This window comes from Heterocephalus glaber, unplaced genomic scaffold, assembly GCF_053883595.1.
Source record: "Heterocephalus glaber isolate CG9 unplaced genomic scaffold, H.glaber_assembly_v1.0 deba00000347, whole genome shotgun sequence".
Taxonomy (NCBI): Eukaryota; Metazoa; Chordata; class Mammalia; order Rodentia; family Bathyergidae; genus Heterocephalus; species Heterocephalus glaber.
Genome location: NW_028258143.1, coordinates 53,877,551 through 53,900,195, shown reverse-complemented (window position 1 = coordinate 53,900,195; position 22,645 = coordinate 53,877,551). Strand labels below are relative to the sequence as shown.

The 22,645-nt window shown below is 36.3% G+C and overlaps 1 protein-coding gene across 2 annotated transcripts in view; it reads left to right on the top strand.

Annotated features, from left to right (window-relative positions):
* The window catches only part of Gpr155 (G protein-coupled receptor 155), a 43,499-nt gene extending 23,378 nt beyond the window's left edge, over positions 1-20,121 (top strand). For both annotated transcript variants that reach the window (XM_013076986.3, XM_004857699.3), the window contains exons 8-16: positions 387-471; positions 561-651; positions 1,309-1,519; positions 5,247-5,351; positions 8,774-8,910; positions 10,810-10,905; positions 13,167-13,231; positions 14,412-14,549; positions 17,456-20,121. In XM_013076986.3, coding sequence (XP_012932440.1) covers positions 387-471; positions 561-651; positions 1,309-1,519; positions 5,247-5,351; positions 8,774-8,910; positions 10,810-10,905; positions 13,167-13,231; positions 14,412-14,549; positions 17,456-17,756 — 1,229 coding nt within the window. In that variant the 3' untranslated portion in view covers positions 17,757-20,121. The remainder of the gene's footprint in view (positions 1-386; positions 472-560; positions 652-1,308; positions 1,520-5,246; positions 5,352-8,773; positions 8,911-10,809; positions 10,906-13,166; positions 13,232-14,411; positions 14,550-17,455) is intronic.
* The last annotated feature ends 2,524 nt before the right edge of the window (positions 20,122-22,645 follow it).

The following is a 22,645-nucleotide window of genomic DNA, read 5'->3' as shown; positions in this document are numbered from 1 at the left end:
CTTCTTAACCACCACCAACAGAGTATGGTTGTTCTTAGCATTGTTCTGTATGCAGTTAAAAATTTATTTTCAATTGTACTTAGATTCCAGTCACATAGGGAAAAGAATAAAATGATTGGGACTTTTGAAAAAAATCCTGGATAAAATAAGATTTAGGTAAAGAAACAATATAGGAGGGAAAACACAAGTGATTTTGAATTAAGAAAATTTGCTACAAAATATTGGAAACATCATTTACTTAGAAAGGAGTAAATTCTTGGGCAAAAGTTGGACTATTCTAGTACTGAAATAAGCTTGGTTTTAAAAAAATGGAAATAAAGTCCTATGGCGTCTGATCAACATCAAGAGTTATTACTTTTCTTTCCATCTTTGTTTCTTGTTCGTAGGCCTTCTAGCAATTTCTTTGTTCCTTTTGAAAAAGCGAGAGAGTGTACAAATTCCTGTTGGAATCATCATAATATCTGGCTGGGGGTAAGTTGGCACTTTTCTTTTTCCTTATGTGTTTCCATATATGCAGTTACTATTCATTTTTTCTCTCTCTCAATAATCTTTTATTATAGAATTCCTGCTCTCCTTGTTGGTGTTCTTTTGATAACTGGAAAACACAATGAAGACAGCATTGACTCAGCCTTCTTTTATGGAAAAGAGCAGGTGGGAGGAATCTATTGGCAGTTCTGTTCCCAAGACCGTGTCTTTTTAGTTTGTTAATGTACCTTGCTGTACTTACATTAAAATTAATGTAGAATATTGCATATCACACCAGTGATCCTCTGTAACTTTGTCACACTTCAGAATAGGGTGAACATCTTACATGTCTAAGTCTACTTTTAGCTGAAAAATTCTAAATGTTTGAAACTTAACTGATTCTTAAAAACGTCAAGAGCTGGATTTGGTGGCCCATTCCTATCATCTCAACCACTGGGAGGCTGAGTTGGAAGTGCTGCAAGTTTGGGGCCAGCCTGGGTAACTTAGTGAGACTTTGTATTAAGGAAGATAGAAAAACAAGGAAAGACAAGTGAAAATTTAGAAGGAAAGATAAAACCTATAAGAAGTTATTGCAATTACTTGTAAAATAAATCAATGGCTGTATTGTTAACCAATTGCTGTAAAATGAAGCATCTAGAAAATGCATATGAAGAAGACCTTAGTTTCTCTACAATTTATATTCCTTACATACGCTTACCATTTTTAAGAAGCTCTATTCTAGAGTACATAAAGCTGCACAGATGTATTTTCCATCAACATTAACTTGTGCTAATCAGATGGGATTGTGAAAAGTGTGCTGGTGTCTTTTTCTCACATGTGCAGATGATCACCACGGCAGTCACCCTGTTCTGCAGCATTCTCATAGCTGGCATAGCACTCATGTGCATGAACCGTACCAGCCATGCGGGCCACTATGAAGGCTTTGGCCAGTCTCAGAGTCACAAAGCAATGGAGCCTGGAAACACTGCTTTTGAGGAGAGTCCAGCACCAACAAATGAACCAGAACTTTTTACAACTTCTATCCCAGAAACAAGTATGATCCTTAAATATAAAAAACAAAACCTACGTACCTTTCTAGTATGTACCTAGTGTTTTGTTTAAGGGAAGTTCTTTGGACTATTCTGAATATCATAGGTATTTGTCAAATGAAGAACTTGAATCATAGTTCTTTAATAATAGGAAGAACTTGAAAATTTATTTATTACATTAATTACATTTTTCTATTTGTAAGGATTAATCATTTGTTAAATTCTAGAACTTCTAGGGACCTAGAAGTAATGGTGGAAAGAAAAGATCTTTCCTAGGAAAGGAAGCACATATAAAGCACATTGTACATTTGTTAACTTAATAACAGTGTATCAGGCAAGCACTGTTAATAAATAAACTCAAGGAGGCCTAATTGAAGCAGGCCAATAGTAGAAGTCACGCATTTACAGACTATAGTCCACAGACCAAATCAGGCCTTCCACTTGTTTTCGTAGGCTCTACCAGTTAAGAATGGTTTTTATAGGTTGAGAATTTAGCTCAGTGGTGCTGCGCCTGCCTTGTAAGCACAAGGTCCTGAGTTTGATCCTCAGTACAGAAAAAAAAAAAGAATGGTTTTTACATTTGTAAAAGGTGGAAGAAAAATTAAAGGATAAATATTTTGTGACTTTTGAAAATTATATGAAATTTAAATTTCATGTCTGTAATTTTATACCCTTCATGGAAAGTGTTTGCCAATATTAGATGCATCATTATCTCACCTCTCCTTGAGTACTCATCAAGATTGTTCCTAGGATGGTAATTCCAGGTCATAGGCAACAAATATATTCTCATGACTTCAGTACATGTTTCCCAAAGTTGTATCTCTAATCTGACCTCTATATTGGTCCAGTCCCAGATTTCCTGCTTTCTGCATATAGTTTACATCTCTTTCTGACTATGTAGCTAGCACTTATTTATTCCCTTTTACAAGCATACTTGAATTTTAACAATTCTTTTTTTTCGAGACTTCCAGGCACAACCTCTGTTCCCCTCTGAGGCAAATTAGACATTCGGAGCAAGTCTTTCTGAGGTCCTGCATTTGCCCCTGACCTCTGTTACCTGCTGTGGCCTCCAGTCTCTCCACTGGATTTTTGTAATTCTTTCCTAAGTGGGCTGCCCATCTCCCATCACTCCCTGGTCCAGTTTGTTTTATGTGAAATCACCAAATGATGTTCCCACGGAGCTCCGCCCATCAGGCTCTTGTTGCAGTCTGCCTTGTATGGAGAGAGCCCTGCCCCTAGTGCTCAGCTCCTTCCAGCCTGGCAGGACCCTGCTCAGAGCCAGCTCCTCCCACTTCTCTGTGCTACTTAACTCTCAACACTTTGCCCTAAACTGGTGTCACACTTCTCTTAATGCTTTTATTTCATGGCCTTGAAGCCCAAGCTCATTAATTTCCTTGTTAGGAAATTGGGGATGATATCATCAGAATTTCATTCTTTTGAGCTTCCTGCTGTTTTTCCTTTTTAAAACTGAAGCTCAAGGGTTACATCTCCACTACATTTAAAAGCTGCTTTCCCTAAGCCTTGAGCACCTCTCTGATCATGCTTAACACCCTTTCGTTCCTCACTGTGTACAGACTCCTGAATTTATCCTGTAAACCAGCCTACCAGTTTTTGGGGAGATGGAGCTTGAAAAGATGGCTCCAGCTGGCTCTCTGTCTTCTTCCATGAGTGTTTCAGAACTGTCTACCAAAAGCCTGACATCATCTGCAGGAAGTACTACCCTAAGGGTCAAAAGCCCAGAGACTTGTGGCTACCTCTTCACTGTCTGAAAATGCCAAATAAACTGTACCATACATGTTCTTTAAATCCCATCATTATCATCTCTAGCCGGAAAATGAACTTGAACCTGTAATGTAAATAATGTAATATAATGTAAATAAACCTGTAAGAGCTAGAAGATAGGTATCCCTTATCTCCCTAAGACAACTTCTGCAATATTTATACTTCTCTCCCCTTATCTCACTATTTTATATATATATTTTTTGGTACCGGGGATCGAACTTGGGTCCTTGTGTTTGTGAGGCATGCGGTGGAACCACTGAGCTAAATCCCTGGCTATAATTACTTTTTAAGTTGTTCTATAACCCAACTACAGTGTCATATCTGACCTGCCTATTATAGCCTTGACACCTAGCATGCTTTCAGGCTTTATGTAAATATTTAGTAATATTTGTTAAATGGATAGGTAGATGAGTGGGTAGATGAGTTAGTTATGCCACGATTCTCTGAAACCACATGCGAACTGCTGGGACAAAGTACTTATTTATTTGCATGCTCACCAGTGTTCCTGAGGAAAATACTTTTAAACTTGTCTTATTGTTCTCCTTCCCTAAATCCTGCTCTCTTCTGCTTTGGTAGTAGTATTAACACATAGCACCTTCCATGTCCAGCCTGGCCTTCCCCAATCTTGGTAATTCAAAATAATTCACTTACCTCTGCCCCTTGCTATACATTTGTCAGAGACCTATGATTTGTACATGTCCTAAGGGCAGAATTATGATTGAAAGGAAAAATAACCTATTTTAATACAAGATCAGAGGTTCAATTAAGAGAAGGCAGATGGCTACTTATATGTCTTTACATTTTAAGGAAGAAACTGTTATAGCACTTTTAAATTGTGGCCATAATTACATGTTTGTGTGTGCCCATGCTTGTATGTGTACATGTATGTGTTCATTCCCTATAGGTATGTCATTGGGATGACTGGCTATGTACACATATATTTCTTAATAATTCTATCTTAGCTGCTTTAAACCTTCAAGTTTCTGAAGAGGGTTGGGCCAGATAATGTTTATTTTCTTTTCTATTATTCTGTGGTTCTATTTTAACCTTGAAATGGCATCATTATCTTCAATTTGGAATGGCATTCATAATAGCTTAGCATAGATTGCAGTTTTTATACTTTGAGATTTTTTTTTGTTTTTAAGAACATCACTAAAGAATTTAAGCACATATCAATGAAAGGTTAATCCTAAGAATTACTCATTTTTCTAGCATATTAAATTTCAATAGTTTATTGCTGAAGTTATTATTCTGTTATAATCCATGTTAAGGAACATCAGGTCTATGCAGATGTCTCAGTGCAGTTTCTGTAAACCAATCTGCCTATAAATTAGCAAGAGATTTTTTTAGTGTTATCTATTTGAAAAGAAAAAAGTTGTAATTGTTTTTACTGAATCTTTCAAGACACAGGTTCTTGAAGGAAGTGAATTTTGAGCTGACCTTAGAGAAAAAGAGGATTTGATCAGCCTAGGCCTAAATGAGGCTTGTGGAAGACTCTAAAGAATTGTCTTGAGAGAAGGGAAGACTTTTTGTTGAATAGTAGGAGTGGCTGCCTATGGAGCTTTCAAAGTTAGCCCAATGAGTTTGAATTTTCTACAGTAATCAATGGAGCATTAATGTGTGTTTTATAAAAGGGATGAAATGAAAGTTGTGTTTTAGGAAAAATATTTGAATTCTTAGTTCCCAAAGCACAGTGGAAATAAAACAACATGGATACGAATATTTTTCCTTGTCTCATACGATGAGATGATATGGAAGGAGCTGTCATTTGTCTGGCACTCTTTAAATATTAAGCACATTTCATTACTTTCTGATAAATAACATGTGAAAACGTTTCCACAGAGGATGCCCAAGAAGGTCTTGTTTAGTTTGGTTCGTATGGTATCTCTTGAATTTGTTGATTTCTGTTCTGGTTGGGCTCTACCCTCACATGTTATTTTCTTGATATAGGTTGCTGCTCTTGCTCCATGGGAAATGGTGAATTACAGTGCCCATCAGCAGAACCTGTAGCAAACACGAGCACAAGTAGGCCTGTGACTCCTTCCTTTGAGAAAAGTAAGTGCACCGGCTATGAGAATAGGTTGAAGGGACAAAAGATTCCTTATCCTTATGCCTCAAAAGAGCTCTGTGTAGAGCCAGGGATTTAGCTCAGTGGTTCCGCCGCCTGCTTCGCAAGTGCAAGGTCCTGAGTTCGATCCCTGGTACCAAAAAAAAGAACTCGTTGTAGGATCTCTGTAGATGTTTTAACATTACCAAACACTGGGAATATAGATTCTCCAATAATAAGGGGGAAAATGTTAATAGGATAATAATCATGCACAGAGAATACTTGTTTTAAAAAATTAGGTTCTTACCAGAAAGTAGTAAGTGGTATTATATACATACACACACTTTCCAATGAATTTAACTGAAGTGATAAATTTAAGAAGCTTATCCTAAGGGCTATTACTTTGTGGGACTTTTTTCATCCTCTGTGTATGTATGCATACACTGCAGTCCTGGGGTTTGAACCCAGGGCTGGGAGCTATATCTCTAGATCTTTTTATTTTTTAATTGATTTTATTTTTTTGAGACAGGGTTGCAAAGTTACCCAGGTTGGGCTTGGGCTTGAACATGCAATCCTCCTGCCTCATCCCCTCAGAGTGCTGGGATTACAGGTGTGTGCTACCACGCCCAGCTTTTTTTTTTTTTTCTTTTTCTTATTGTAGAAACTGAAGCTCCCCCACCATCTCTAACCCCTAGGATACCAGAATTAGTTAATTACTGCTTATTACTCTGAATCATTATGCTTTAAATATCCCCCCACCTTTTTTCTTTCTTTCTTTCTTTGGTTTTTTGTTTTTTTAGGGTTTTTTGAGACAGGGTCTTACCTCAGACTTTTCACTCTCTTGCCCCAGCCTTCTGAGTGCTGGGAGTACAGGGTTGCCCCATCTTGCTCATCTTAAATATGCCCTTTTTTATAAAATTATTTTTTAAAAGCTTTAACAATAAACATTTGGCATGTAAACTAAAAGATTGAATCATGTTTGATTTGAATTTAAAATTATTTAAAACTAAGCGCAAGGTCCCAAGTTTGATCCCCAGTACCAAAAAAAAAAAATTATTTAAAACTGAACATTCTTATATAGAACTGCAGTGTACTTTTAGTTGATTGCTCTTATTTATAATAAAAATAAAAAGGGAAACCCAACCCCTAAAAGTGCTCTTTATAATGAGGCATCTGTCAACTCTATTATTGCTAAAGGCTTATGTTTTTATATGAAAATGCTGTGGTGAATGAAAATTAATTAGCACTGTGTATGGTCCCCATAGTAAATGCTCATCAAATATAATACTGGCAGCAGAAGTTGTTGTCTAGGTGGCATTTGTTTGGCAGATATCTGCTGGTTAGGAATGAATCTTAATAATATTCATGTTTCCATAGAAAGAAGTAAAAAATATATCAGATTCAGAGGCTTCATTAATTTTTTCTGGTAGGAAACCCCTTCTGGAATTCAGTTAAACTTTCAGTTTTTAGTTACATATTTCTTTTATAAAGCTGTTTCTTTATATCAGAATTCCCAAGGCTTTTCTTTATTTTTTTCTCCTTACACAGCAGGCATGGAAGTAAAGTGATTAACAACTTCGATATATAATCTGATTTAGCAACCTTTTTTTCTGGCCTCTCAAAATTGCCTTAGAATTTGCTTATCTGTCATTTACTTTATTACTAATGTTGATTCTTGAGAACTTTTAAATTACAGAGTTTTTTTAATTTCCTGACTTTTTTCAAAAATTATATAGAATGAGAGCCATCAGATATAGACTTCATCTATACATATAATTTAGTATCATTACTAAGTCTGGATAATTTTTTAAAAGTCTAAAGGAAATCAAACCATGGACAAATGAAATTGTTTAGAGCTTAACAATATAATTCATCCCCCACTTTGTACCATAGCACAAAGCCAAAATAAATATTGCATTCAATTCAGATTGCTGAATGGCAACAGTATGTGAAAAAGGCAAAAGAAAAATAGTAAAACTGATTTGCATCCATTTTTGTAATGTCTGTACATATTTTAAACTAGGTTTATTATGTATACTTCTAGAATTTTTCTACATGTAGACATTGTAGTACCCAGCTTTCCCTTGCTATCACAAGTACCTGAAATTATCAGCTTATTTTAGCTCACGGTTTCAGAGGTTCACTCCATGATCTTCTGGCCTATGGTAACACAGAACATCATGGAAGGAACATATGGTGAAGGAACTGCTGACCTTATGGCAACCAGTGACCAAAGAGAGACAGAAGAGGAGAGGGTCCTAACGTCCCCTTGAAGGGCACACCCCTGTAACCTAACATCTTTGTAACAGGTCCCATCTCCTAAGATTTTACCTCCTTCCAATAGTGCCTTGGGCTAGGGACCAAGCCTTAAACACAAGGGGTTTTGGGGAACATTTAGTATCCAAACTATAGCAGATATACTATATTCCCAAATAATTTTTATTAAAATGAGATTGTACTACAGAGATAGTTTGGTAGCTTATTTTCACTTAGTGACATTGTGAACTTTCCCCTGAAATTAACTATTATGCTAGAGTAGTGATGGTGAACCTTTTAGAGCTTTCAATGATACGAACAGCCTGCTGCAACACATGTGCTATAGGCTGCCACCACTGTGCTAGACCATGCTTCATGGTTGTATATGTCCTTTTTTAAAAAGCAGCTTTTTAAAAATACAGATTTTTATTTTTAACCTGTGGGAAAGAGCTATAAAATTGTGGTTTTTAATGACTGATTTAAACATTAACCATAATACTGTACATTAGATTAGTCATTAATTGTGTAAAAAATGTTTTCCTTTCCTTTTGCTGCCACAGACAGAGTGGACCTGAAGTAGGAATTTAAAAAAAAATTTTATAAAAGATTCCTCATGTCTATTTTAGGCCAGAAGAGTCATGTCTGTAATTTGGGTTTAGTTTCATATGTGAACAAAATGTAGTGTATAATATTTACTTGATAACTTACTAGCCTTTTAAAAGGCAAATTTTAACCTCTTTCAGAAAAGACAAAAGTTAATAATAAATTTGTTTTACAGTTAGCCAAAATAGAGTATTTATGACTAATAGGGAGATTTATCACAGGTGAAACTTCAGTTATTAATTTAGCCTTTAAAAATCATATACATAATTATAATTTATAATGTATATTAATATGTAATTATATAGAATAAATTATATAGATAGAAAACATTGTTGAGTGGTGTAAAAGGGAATTATTACAACCTACTTGTGTCTTTTTCAGATTAAAAACACTCTACAACTGAAATTCTTAAAACAACATGAAGGAGCTCTCCTCCAATTTTGTCAAAATTATATACTGATTCTTAGCTGAATGTGCTTTTTTGTTGTTTCTCTTAGGAAGTCATTATAAATTTAAAATGCATTCAAATAAAAAGCTCTGATTACAAATTGTTGTGCTTACTGCTTTATAGATGATCACTGTGTGAGTCGCTGTAACTCCCAGAGCTGCATATTAGTCCAGGAAGAGGAACAGTATCTGCAGACTGGAGACCCACAAATGACTCGACATGTCTTGCTGTGTTTACTTCTCATCATTGGCCTGTTTGCTGTAAATTTTCTTCTAATTTTGTTTGGAGGTCATTTCTTTAAATGTTTGGCAAAGGTCTTATTCAGGCATCTGGAAGAAACTTAGTTTTACTTTCTAGGGGTATGGCAGCAAAAGCACCTGAATTCTAGTCTTGGGCTAAATGTTTTGGGTAGGGAATTACATTTTACTCAGTTGCCTAAGTGCTGCCAGAGCCTGTTCTGATTAGAATGGGCTGGGGATTTAGTTCAGTGGCACTGTACCTGCCTCACAAGCGCAAGATAGTGAGTTTGATCCCCAGTACCCCCCCAAAAAAGAATCACTTATTCATCCTATGCTCTGAACCTAGAATTTGCAAAAACTAGACGGTGTGCAGGGCCACTATTCCTGATTACTTGACTGACTATAAAGTGGATAAATGTCTAAATTATCTCTCAGAAGATATTCCTCAGATAATAAAACTTTTAAAATAATTTTAGTTATGAAAATATCATAACTAAATATAACAGAGAAAAGAGGAAAAATATGCATCATACTATAGTACTGCTTTATTTTTACTGAAGATCAAACCCAGTGAATTGTGCTTGCTAAGCACATGCTTTACCACTGAGCTACACCCTCAGTCCCTGCCTTCTAATTTTTTAATACATTTTTTTGTTGTTCTGAGCATTCAGATTTATATCTTTTTTTTTTGTCTGTTTCTTTTCTTTCTTTCTTTTTTTCTGCTTTTTCAAGCATTTTCATGGGGCTACACAGTGTTCATACTTCAAACAGCTCCTGAGTAAACCATAGGGGACATTATAATTTTCTTGACCAGTTCCTTATGAATTATTTCCAGATTTTCAAAATGTTCTAATGAATACCTCCATACATTATATTTCCTAGTGATGGATTCTCAAATTTGATAAACCTCGGGCCGGGGATTTAGCTCAGTGGTTCTGGCGCCTGCCTCACAAGCGCAAGGTCCTGAGTTCTATCCCCAGTACAAAAAAAAAATTTTGATAAACCTCAATCAAAAAGTATAAATATTTCTGTGACTTTAGATGCACTTTACTAAATTATTTTCCAAAGGGGGAATATAAATTTATAAAGTACACTCACCTGGATTGAAACTATAAAAATTTTAATTTGATAATTTAGTAATACAACACTTTTTAAATGTATGCATTTTTTAATTAATAAAGGATTATTAGTATATATCATATGTTATATACTATTTTATAGTTATTATAGTTATATATTATATAGTTTTTTTGTGGGTTTTGTTTTTCTTTTGGTACCAGGGATCGAACTCGGGTCCTTGCGCTTGCGAGGCAGCCAGCAGAACCACTGAACTAAATCCCCAACCATATTATATAGTTATATAGTTATTATATAACCATTTTTTTGTAAACTGTCAGTTATCATATAATTTTTTAAAGATGGTTCAAGTGTAACTTGCGTAGAGCAAGAGATGGAACATATAACCCATAAACCTTTTCACAATGGGATTCTCTTTATGTAGTACAATATCAGCCAGCAACACTCAACTGCTGCTGTTTAAGAACAAAAATCAAAAAATAAGAAATGCTGCCAAGAATTGCTGCTTAGTGATATAATTGTGTTCATTGTGTGGAGGTAATTTTAAAACCAGTCCTGTCTTAGGCTAGTCGGCAGTCCTAGTGTATTATGTAAGTTTCTGTATTATGGCTCATGTCTTCTTGCTTCAAATCTGATCAGAATAGATGCTGTTTGAATGGCACCTGTCAGGAAGAGAGGTTGAAACCTCTTGTTTGAAAGACAAAGACTGTATTCTCTCACTATTTTTCCCTTTAGTCTTTTCCCCCTAATTATTAAGTAGACAAGTTATTGTACTGTACTCTGGATGGAGAGAAATGATTAGTGTGGTTCATTTTACAGTACTCTTTTCTCCTTCCTTTACAGAATCTTTCCAGTTGTTTATGGTGGCTATTCAACCAAGAACCTGGAAGACTCTATGTTGAGTTACAGTTTTTCTGTGCAGTGTTTAACTTTGGTCAGGTATTTATTTACTAAGAACTTTGAGGGGTTTTTGTTTGCTTGGATGAGTTGATTGGGCAGTGGAGGATGTGTGTGTACGGATGTTGTTGTCTTCTTTTAAATCAACAGGGTTTAGTTGGTTTGCCAGCTGCTGGTATACGTGACAGCTGACAGCTGCTGCCTGTCTTCTAGTAGAGATGAATTATTATATTGGTTAAAGTCATCAGAATGTATACTGAGTGTTTCAACCAGAAATACAAAACAGCTCTTTGCTTTGGTTTTGAGATAAAGAATGATAATTTAAGCAGGGACAAAATGTCCTAAGTTCTTTTAAAACTTTTTGTGATTATAACAACTCACTTTGAACATAACTTACCTTACCTGAACCCTTATTTTAACCACTTAAGATGATGAACATCCTTCCATTTGCATTTTGTTGCTTCCTGAACATTTAAATCTTTCTTAAGAAATCATGCAGTGTATAAATAAATTTTGTTCAGGGATAATAGTTACTATTCCTTGGAGCCTACCATGTGCCAAATATTGTTAAGCATTTTTGTATTATCTCATTTAAATGCCATAAAATACCTACAAAGTAGATATTTTCATCTTCAGTTAAAAAATTAGAGGGCCAGGGATTTAGCTCAGTGGCACAGTGCCTGCCTCACAAGAGCAAAGTCCTGAGTTTGATCCCCAGTACCAAAAAAAACCATAAATAAAATAGAAAAATAAAATTCCACAGAGTAGTGTAATAGATGCTGTTGTGTATGTTCATGTCACCATTACAATGGATATTTAATGATAAATGAGTTTACATATTTGGAAATATTTTATGTGCAATTTTCACTATTTGATCTTTTCACCAACCCTTTACTTTTTATTTTTGATGTTTTGATTTATAATTTTTTGCGTTGCCAAGATCCTGCACATACTAGGCAAGTGTTCTACTACTGAGCCTCAGCCCAATCCTTTGCTTTTTAAATAGAGAATGTTTATAGGTTGGATATCAAGTTGAAAAAAATACTGTTTGAAATCACTGTTTGCCTATTAAATCTGAAATAATTTGCTGTTAGAGTTTCTTATGGGTTCTCAATAAATGTTCCTGTAAGTTTCTTTCCTAACATTACTTTCCAATTTGTTTTGCCATTATTGTGGTAGGAGAAATGGGGCTAAAGACCCAAGTGACCTCAATCAGTTTATTACAGACATGAGCATCCCAAGAGCTACTTACTACCCATTTCACTTTATAATACTATTTAAGATCTGTCTTTGTATCCAAGAACTACAAAATACTAGGTTTAAAATCACAGTCTCCCTTAATGTTTTACATTCAGAAAGCCCACTCCAAGCCAGGCTGTCCCAGGACTGGGACTGAAAAAGCTTCTCTGGCTGGGTTTTGTCATGAATGGAGCTAATGCCAGGAATGTTGCACTTAAAATGCTGCCCACACAGCTTATGTCCCAAGTGGTTCAAAGGAGTGAGAGAGACACAAACCTACTCCCATCCCATTTTCCTCTTGGGGAGGTTATTAGTAACATATTTCCTCTGTCTCTTTATAGTTTTGAGGTGAAGAAAATCAGGCCCTTCACGAAACACTATATTGCATTCCCCAGCCCACATCCCACAGACCTGCACCTCAGTATGCCTGACAAATGGCAGCTTCCACCTCCCCTCTCCCAAGTAGTCCTAAGTTGCCCTGATCTGTGCCTTATCATCCCAGATCCTTCAAACCCCTCCCCTAGCCACTAGCCAGTAACCCTTTACTGAAATTCTGTCCAGTTACTGTATTGTAATTAGATACTGTTTACATCATTTATGAAGTTTCAACAGATAAATAAAGTGGGAAATCTTTTCAAAAGAGAGAAACAAAGACAGCCCTTAAATGCCTTCATTTTTCAGTACCCTATGATGCTAATGGTTTGTATCACCCATCATAATTTGTAGAACAAAATGATTGGAAAAGAGGTGACAAAGTATTAAATCTGCCTCCAGGTATTCAATTTTAGGGAGCCTGCTTTGTGGGTTCCATTTAAAATGTCACTGGAATCACTACAGGTTTGCTTCCTCAAGCACTAAATTCAGTGGCTGCCTTATTTCTCTGACTTAAAAAAAAATTTTTTAATAGGCTCCTTTTGTTTTTGTTTCTTCCAGTACCAGGTATCAAACTTAGAACCTTGTGCTTGCCAGGCAGGTGCAACGCCATTGAGCTAAATTCCTGGCCCACTCTAACTTAAAATTTTATTGTTGCACTGAGAAAAAAACAACTTTGTTTTCTTCTCTAGGGATTTATTTCCTTTGGAATCTTTGGATTGGACAAACATTTAATCATCCTACCTTTCAAAAGAAGGTAAATTTAGTTTTGAAATAAATTTATCTTCCTAAAGGTGACAACAAAGCCATTCTATTAAAATACTGATATTTTATACCTTTAGTAACTAAGAGACCACAAAACACCTCAACAAAGGTTTTCTGTTGATTCACATATTTTTTGTAAATGCTTGCAGAGAAAATGTTAGAACTATTATAAATCCAGCAATGTAATTTGCATTTTAACAAGAACTGATGGACGCTGATTTCTATGCCATTAAGTACATAAAGTTAAATGAAACTTGAAAATGTCTTTAGAAATGGAAGTAGTAGGTGGTGTGCCCCCAAAGGTCTATATTTGATTGTCTTTCTCTTTTGACAACAGGATTCCTCTTTCTATTAAACTGACAACTTAGAGGAGACTCAAATTTTCTTTCTAAATTTTGAGTCTTTATTGGCTTAGTGAAGAATTTCTCTTAATTAAGATCAAAGATTTCTCTATAAAAAAATAACAAGTGGGAATAGTTGAACTTAGCAGTGGGAGAAAGAAGTTGAGGCTGCAAATCTTTGTAATTCCTCATTTGCTTCCCATGTCAAAATCAGTAGAAACTAAAAGTGCTAATGGAATTCATCCCACCTGCTACATGAAGTGTCCAGTAAACAGTATCTGTTCTTCTTCCTTAGTTCTCCTTCATCACCGTCATCATTACCACCATCATCATCTTACTAAGGTGTCATTGCTAGGGTCAGAACCATTTCATAAAGGGAAAGCATAATAGGAAAGTCATTACACTTAGCTGTCAGCTTAATAATGTCAAGGCCAAAGAGTCAACAGTCCTATTGTCTGGATGGGCAGAAACAAAACTGTTGCTCCAGGTCCAGACCCCAGTATTTGTTTCTGTCGTTCTGAAATTGAAAGATGATAAAATAAGATACTTGATAGCCAAGTTATCTTTGTGTTTCAAAAGAGGAAACTGAAATGGGCTCAACTTTCCTGGAGGGGTTTATAAATCATCAAGCCCTCATCCCAGCCTGCTTTGAGTAAGAAGCCAGATGCAGTATCAGTATGTTTCTGCTAGAGACTGATGGTGTCTGGGTGTATAGCTACAGTTTTGGTGATGAGCTTTGGAATAGCCATTTTGATGGGGTAAGGCAGGAAGGATTCTCTCTCAGTGTGTTTTTCCTCTCTTAGAGGTAGCCTCTTTTATTTTGTATTTCAGACTTGAATTCCTGTGGAACAATAAAGAAACAGCAGACAACAGAGATTCTCCTGTTTCTGAGGAAATAAAAATGACTTGTCAACAGTTTATCCACTATCACCGTGACCTCTGCATCCGAAACATCGTCAAGGAGAGGAGGTAAAGCAATCTCCAGTACCAGTTCTGGATACTAATTATACTGTATTTTAGATGATTAATTTGGGGTTTTAATAGGCTAATAGTTATGAGTCAGTTTATAGTTTGAGAAATAGTATATAAAAGAGCCATAGCCATATCACTTTGATTTTAATATTTGTTAAATTTCCTATTGCTTCTGATTTCTATACAAAATATGAAGACTTTAGAATAAACCAGAGCATAGTAGTAGTAGAATATTAACATTCACTTCATGTTAGCCATTAGTGTCTCTCATGAAGCTTTGAAATACATTGAATTTAGAAGTGATTTTATATTCCCACCTCCTAGTGCTGTTATTTTATATTACTAATGCTGTTCTTAGGAAAATGAAATGAAAGTTCTGCCCCTTAATTCTGCTGTTTATATTTCACCTCAAGTCCTAATCTTTAGTCTGTGACATCATATTTATTCTTCTCATCCCCAAGGTATGGGATGTGCTGCAGCAAGTAATGATGAACTCTGAATAAACAAACGTTATAGTGCCAGTGTTTTTGGATGTCATGAAAGAGAAAATAAAACATAAAGAATGTAATACCTTTATAGGTATCAATCAAATTTTGAAAATGAATGAAAGTTTCTATTTGGGCTGGGTTAGTTACATATGCCACTATATTTAACATACATGATTATAATCAGAAGGCAACCTGTGGTGTAAGTTGTGGAAAGAGGACTCACTGAGCGTGGAATAATACTAGAACTCAGCTCCTGAACTGTCACTTCTCATCTGTGTGGCATTGGGCAAATTCAATTCCCTAGAAAATCTTGGTTTTTGTTTTCTTTTTAAAACTCTTCAGGTTGTTTGAAGTAGATGACAAAATTTCTGTGATGATCCTCGCCCAATTTCTGGCAATAGTAACCTCTGAAGAAAATTTAGTTTTCCTCCCTTAAAGGGCTGAGCATTACTATTTCTTTTCTTTGTTTTTTTTTTTTTTTTTTTTTTGGTACTGGGGATAAAACTCAGGTCCTTGCGCTTGTGCAGCAGGTGGCGAAACCACTGAGCTAAATCCCTGGCCCTGAGCATTATTATTTCAAGAGACCATCTATGTATAGTTTCAACAATGTAAAACTGCTTTTTAAAATTGAAAAAGAAAAAAGAAAATCCTTTTACCTGTCAGGCCTGCTATGCTTGCCAACTGTCAGGAAGCGTGGCTCTTACCATTTGCAGGAATGCTAGGCTGCCCTGGTCCCAGATGGCAGAATGGGCACCAGCTGGTAGTGTCCTGGCCTGTTCCCTAGCCCCTTGCAGCCTCTACAGCCTGCACAGCATCACGTTCTGACGTCCTGCACAACTCCGTGGGCCTCTTTCAGAGCTGCCTGATCACAGCTAGCCAGAAACAAATGTTATTCAGTTGGTGTTGAAGACAGAAAGCATTAGGCTGTAAATCAAAAGTCAATAAGCAGGAATACGACCCAGACACAGCTTGCAATATTCAGGTTTTTATTGAAAGTGATGTTTGCAATTGCAAAGCCTAAGTTAAGAGATCTTATCACTAATTAAAATACTGATGTTTAAAATATTGTGATTTTACATATTGAGAAAATGCTTTATTAACCTTTGTTCTATTAACCTTTGTTCTTACATGAAATGCAAATGTATATTTTACTTATGTGAAAACATTTTAAAATTTTTGTCACCTATTTTTTTCCATCTCAATCTGCATCCACTATTTTCTATTGTCAAGCACTTTAGATTTCACAGCTTGACTGATGCTTTTGGACAGATACTGTCTTGCATATTTGGACATATTTCCTGTAACTAAGGGTTTCCTGTACATTTCTCCTTCCCTTATCATACTTAAGACACCCTACATTTGCATGAGGAAGACAAATTTTATTTTTAAAATTAATTTTATTGCCACAGTTTAAATATATGTAACGATCACATTCATCAAAGGAAACTTGTACCTGTACATGATATATCTTGATTCCTCTTTTCTCCCAATCCCCTCCCTTCCCTCCAACCCTCCTCCCCACTTATTTACAAAAGCTTTGTTTCCATTTTTTTCTTTTTCTGATTTTTTTCCTTTCCTTTTCATCCTCCCCCCTTCAGTTTCCCTTTCCTTTTGAACAGTTTCTTTCTATTTCATATTATCTATTATACTTTTTTTTTTTTTGGTGCTGGGGATCAAACTCAGGACCTTGTGCTTGCAAGGCAGGCGGCGGAACCACTGAGCTAAATCCCTGGCTCTATTATACATTTTTGGAGGAAGATAAATTTTAAATAAGAAGTAGATTCATAAAGTATATTTTAAAAATCTTTGATTTGTAGCAAGACAGATCTTACTTATTCTTCCCTTGCTTCCTAATGAAGCAAATTCCTAATATGCATATCAGCATGATTGTCTTGGCTTCTGAGAACAGTATGAAGAGCTATTTGTGGGCACTAGAAACTGAAAATAAAAATTGATTTGAGTAGCTTGGTCAAAATAATCACTTAAGAGCTTGCAAAAGATACTTAATGTTTCTGAGATAATTAAATAACTCAGTATAACTAAGGATATAAATTAGAAAATATATAATATTCAGCTGTCTACAAGATAGACTTGATCATAAAAGATAAGAGGTCATGCTACTATAAAAAATATTTCTTTGATGATGACTTTACATTATCGTGTCATTTGTTTTCATGTTTAAGCATTTGTTTTCACAAGCATTATTGGCATATTTTATTTCTCTCTAGTGGGTCTTTCTAGCATCAGGAAAGTTAACACCTCCTTAATATTCACAACAGTTCCATTCCTGCCATGTGTTTAACCTCCATGCTGTCTTTCCTTGTTTCCTTCTACTTTTCCTTGGTTGTCCTCTATCATGCAGTACTGATACCAGATTTACAGAACATTTGGGTGAATCATTCCTTTGACATTCAGGTGTGGTGCAAAGACTTCTGCTGGGACCTTCTGTGGCTGTGACCTGGTGAACTGGCTAATCGAAGTCGGCCTTGCCTCGGACCGTGGTGAAGCTGTGCTATATGGAGACAGACTGGTGCAAGGAGGAGTCATCCAGCATATCACCAATGAATACGAATTTCGGGATGAGTACTTGTTTTACAGGTTTCTTCAAAAGAGTCCTGACCAGTCTCCTCCAGCTATTAATGCAAGTGACCCCAATCAGGAAAGCTATAAAGAAATTGAGCATTCATCACCATCCTCACTGTCCCCTAAGACCTAAATATGAAGGAGAGAGCCCTGTATGGAATCATATTCTAGCCCCAGATCAATTACTTTTTAGTTGTTTGACTTTGGGCAACTTACAACCTCTCTGCCTCCGTTTTCTCTTCTGTACAGTCTGACAACATGCATCCCTACCCCCATGCTAACGTTCTGCGACTCTATGTGAGTGTAAAACACATCAGAAAAAGCCAGGCATGGTGGTGCACGCTTGTGATCCCAGCACTCAGGAGGCTGAGACAGGAGGATCGCTTTGAATTTAAGGCCAGCCTGGGCTACATAGTGAGCTCAAGGCCAGCCTGAACTACATAGCAAGACCCTGTCTCAAAAAAACAAAAACCCATCAGAAAAAGAGGAAATCAAACCAAAATATAAATGTAATGACTATAAATAATACTAATATGCGAACATTTTAAAACAATTTCTTCCTGCAACTGTTTGCTGTAATTTCAAAATCAACATTCAATTGACTATTGCTTTAAACTGCCAAATTTAGCAGTGTACTGCTGGTGAAATGGACCTTAGCTTTTGACAACTTTGCATTTATTTTTTTTAACTTTGCATTTATTGATAGCACTTCCTAAAAATGAATTTTAATGATTCTAATAAAAGGTTCTTATTTTTATTTTTTTCCATTTCTTTGACAAATACTAATTTAAGAGTAGAATCAATGCTTTTTTTTTTTTCGGTACTGGGGATCAAACTCAGGACCTTGCGTTTGCAATGCAGGCAGTGACACCACTGAGCTAAATCCCCATCCCTTAATGCTTTTTTAAAAAAGGTTTATCTTTTTTCTTTTCTCTTTTTTTGCTCTTGTATCCAAAGTACTAATCTGTACCATTAAAAAGGGAATAAGAACCTTCTTAAGTATTATCTTCATAATCCTTCAACAGAAGTATAATCTGATCTTTTAACTTTTGTACTACAAATAACTTGAGCATATTCATTTAAATGCTATAAAATTATTGCCATGTGATGGGTGATTTTTGAAATTTTCACAAAGCATTGTAAGTACAGGAGGGTAACTGTACTACTTTATTGCCTGCAAGTGAAAATGAAAGACTATATATGTAGTTCAAGCTAAGATTTAAAAATTTTCCTACCACTGCCTTTTGAATTTAATGTTTTTTAAGTGTCCATGTATAAAAGTTGGTAAGATTTAAAAATACTAAGGTTTGCTCTTGATACTAAGGCTGCTATAACAAAACACCATACACTGGATAGCTTATCAACAACAGAATCTTATTTCTTACAGGTCTGCAGGTGGGGTAGTCCATGTTAAAGTATCAGCAGATGGGCCAGGGATGTAGCTCAGTGGCACAGTGCTTGCCTGGGAAGCGCAAGATCCTGAGTTCGAGTCCCAGTACCAAGAAATAAATAAAGGATCAGCAGATTCAGCATGTGGTGAGGGTCTGACCCCTGGTTCACTGATGGAAGCTTCTTGCCAAGTCCTCATATGGTGGAGGGGAAGAGCTCTTGTCTCTTCAGCCCCTTGCAGGGCACTAATCTCATCCTCATGGCCTCCCAGTCCTGTCACATTAAGGGTTAGGCTGCTACACATGAACTGGGGAAGGAACACAAGCATTCAGACCACAGCATCCTCAGATAAGCTTTATCTCCAGAAAACTAGAGACTTACTTATATGACATTTGAACATCTACTTAACTATTAGGTGTCAAGGCTGGTTTAACTTAAAACATGTTCAGATTTTTTTTATCTCATTTTTTAGTGTTTAATATATAAAACCATTTAGAAAATTATTTATAGGGTTAGTGCCATTGCCATTTTAATGCAACAAATATATAATTTTTTAAAAACCTGCATGGAAGCCTTATGTATTTAACAAGTAAATTATACTTTAGTATACTATTAAACACTACTAAAATACTAACTACACTACTAAAATATTAACTATTTTAAGTTATGCTTAGGGAATGGGGATGTTTTTAAACAGAACTGTCTTGCTGCAGAACTTTTAAAATTATGACCACATTTTGATTCTAAATGCTCAGGAGTAAACATAAAGCCTCATTGCCATACCAGGCAACTTTTATAGTTACAGTAAAGACATGTAATTCACATGCATGCAGGCAACACAAACTCAAGTGGGGAATTTTTTGACTTATAACAGGTCTTACTACATATGTTCTGTTATTTGCATGAATGGAATCTGTTACATTTTTTCCCATAGGAGACACAAAAAGAAAATCCTGAATTAGAATGATCTGCAGTTTCAGATAATAAAGGGTTTTAAGATATATTTTTAGGATTAAGGATGTGCTAATTTTATTAAATGAAAATATTTGTATCTGTTACTTTCTCACTAACAAAGCAAGTTCTCAATAAAATACTTATTTTAACTTTCACTGTTGACAACTTTTCTTGAGTGATCTGAATAATACAGGAGCTATCACAGAGGTTTTTCCCCTAAGTTGTCAATGTTAAATAGATTTCTGGAGATCGTCCTATTCTTCATGACCCAGGAGGTTCTACACACAGGGTCTTGTCCAGTTATGTACGCAGCAAACAGCTTTTAAGAATGACAGAGGGGGCCCAGGATTTAGCTCAGTGGTTCCAACACCTGCCTCGAAATCACAAGGTCCTGAGTTTGATCCCGAGTACAAAAATAACCCAAAAAACAAGAATGACATTAGAAGCCCGGCCAGGGATTTAGCTCAGTGGTGCCGCCACCTGCCTCACAAGCATAAGGTCCTGATTTGTTTCTTTTCTCTCACTGCTTGTAGAATTTTGTTCTTCTGTTGGATTTCTGGAATCTTAACTATTATATGCCTATGTGTAGATTTTTTTTGATCAAGGCTAGCTGGAGCCCTATATGCCTCACTTATCTGTATGTCAAGTTCTTTTCCCCTCCTTGGGAAGTTTTCTGCCATTACTTCTGCGAAGAGTTTTTTTATGTGATCTGTACTCTCTCCTGTTTCTTCATTGACCCCAGTCTTATGTTAATCTTCTTTGCATCGTCTAGCAGCTGCTGGATTGATTTCTCGTGTTCCTTTACAATTTTAAAGCAATTTTTCTTTTCCTGGTCACTAATTGCAATCTTCTCTTCTATATGTGAAATTCTATTCTCACATTGGTTCATTCTGCTGTGCAGACTTTCGATGGCGTTTTTAATCTCCTGGAGATCTGTTTGCATCTGTTTTATGGATTCCATTTGTTTCCTATGTTGGGATTCCATCATGTTCCTCAGCTCCTCTATTTTTTTACCTGTGTCCTCTCTAGATTTATTAATCATGTCTTGCACCATGAGCACAACCTTTGGTGTTATCTGAGTAATTATTTCTGATTTCATTTTTCCCAGATCCTCCTTTGTTGCCAGTTCAGAGAGTCCAGGTGGTTAAGTATCAGATTGTTACAACTCGTTTCCCTTTGGGGTTGCTGTAGGTGATCCAGAAGTCTGTTTCTGAGGCTTGTTTACATGTCTTCTCATTTCCACGGGGGGGGGGGGGTGCTTCTGGCACCCGAGCAACTCACCTTCTCTGCTCTAGGAGCCTGGGATGGTGGCAGGGGAGCTCCCTTCCGGGTGCTGGGACTGGCTCACCTTCTCTGCCCTAGGAGCTTGGCAGCTTTTTTTTATTCTTACAATGGACAAAATTTAGGGAATCCTTGAATTTTCTAAAATATACCCCAAGGCATTAGTCACCCACAGTGTATTTCCAACTCAAAAGCCATATTGGATTTACAGAGTGGGAATCTCTCAAGCTGTCTTATAAATTAATTAACAGATCCTTATAATTTTTATCTGGCAGGTTATTCTCATTTTTAATATAGAAAAGAGGCAACAGGGTGATAGACTTATCAAAGGCTACCAAGTTATACAGATAGTCATTTTATTTCCATTATTTTACATATATATATATATATATTTTTTTTTTTTGACAGGGTCTCAATGTGTAGCCAGTCTGGCCTCAAATAGTCCTCCTGCGTCAGCTTCCCAATTGCTGAGATTACAAGCATGCATCACCACACTTGGCTCTCTCCACCTTATTTTTCCATAGGCAGAGAAAAGAGCTGTGTAAATTCTTTCTATCACTATACTTGGATGTTCACTGAATGAATACTTACTATCTAGCATGTGCCAGACACAGTATTGAACACAAGGCACACACCAGTGAGGACAAATACGATTCCTATACTCAGAACTTCTACGGTGAAAGATGCTAAAAGTAGAATTAATTTGTGATTAGGATCACATGTGGCTCCAAGGGTATTCAAGAGAGACCTGACCTGTAGTGTAAGGAAAATGTCATGTCCCTAAGGACCTCATGTTTTCCAAAACTAAAAGATGTAAAGAACTACTTATTTAAAGGGTGTGCATGGAAGGAATGGTGCAAACAAAGGCCACAGCCATGAGGAAAGACTGGGGCATTCAAAAAGCTGAAAGAGGGCCAGCGATTTAGCTCAGTGGCGCTGCACCTGCCTGGCAAGCACAAGGTGCTGAGTTTGATCCCTGGAACCAGAAAGAAAAAAAAAAAGAGCTCAACATCATATGTCATTAGGGACTGCAAATTAAAATGGGAAACAGCTGGGTACAGTAGTATGTGCCTGCAATCCCAGCTATTGGAGGGGGTTGGTTCACTTGACCCCTGGAGCTTAACCATCCTGGGCAATGTAGGGAGATCCTGTGTAAAACTAATAACATAAAAAAATGAGAGACAACTGCACACCTATCAGAGTGGCCAAATCCAAGACACTGATGACAACAAATGCTCAGAAAGATGTGGAGTAGTATTGCTGGTGGGGATGCAAAATGGTAGCCACTTTCGAAGACTGGCAATTTCTTACAAAACTAAATATACTCTTAATGTAATATCTGGCAATTCTGTACATTGCTATTCACTCAAAATGAGTTGAAAACAGCAACACAAAATA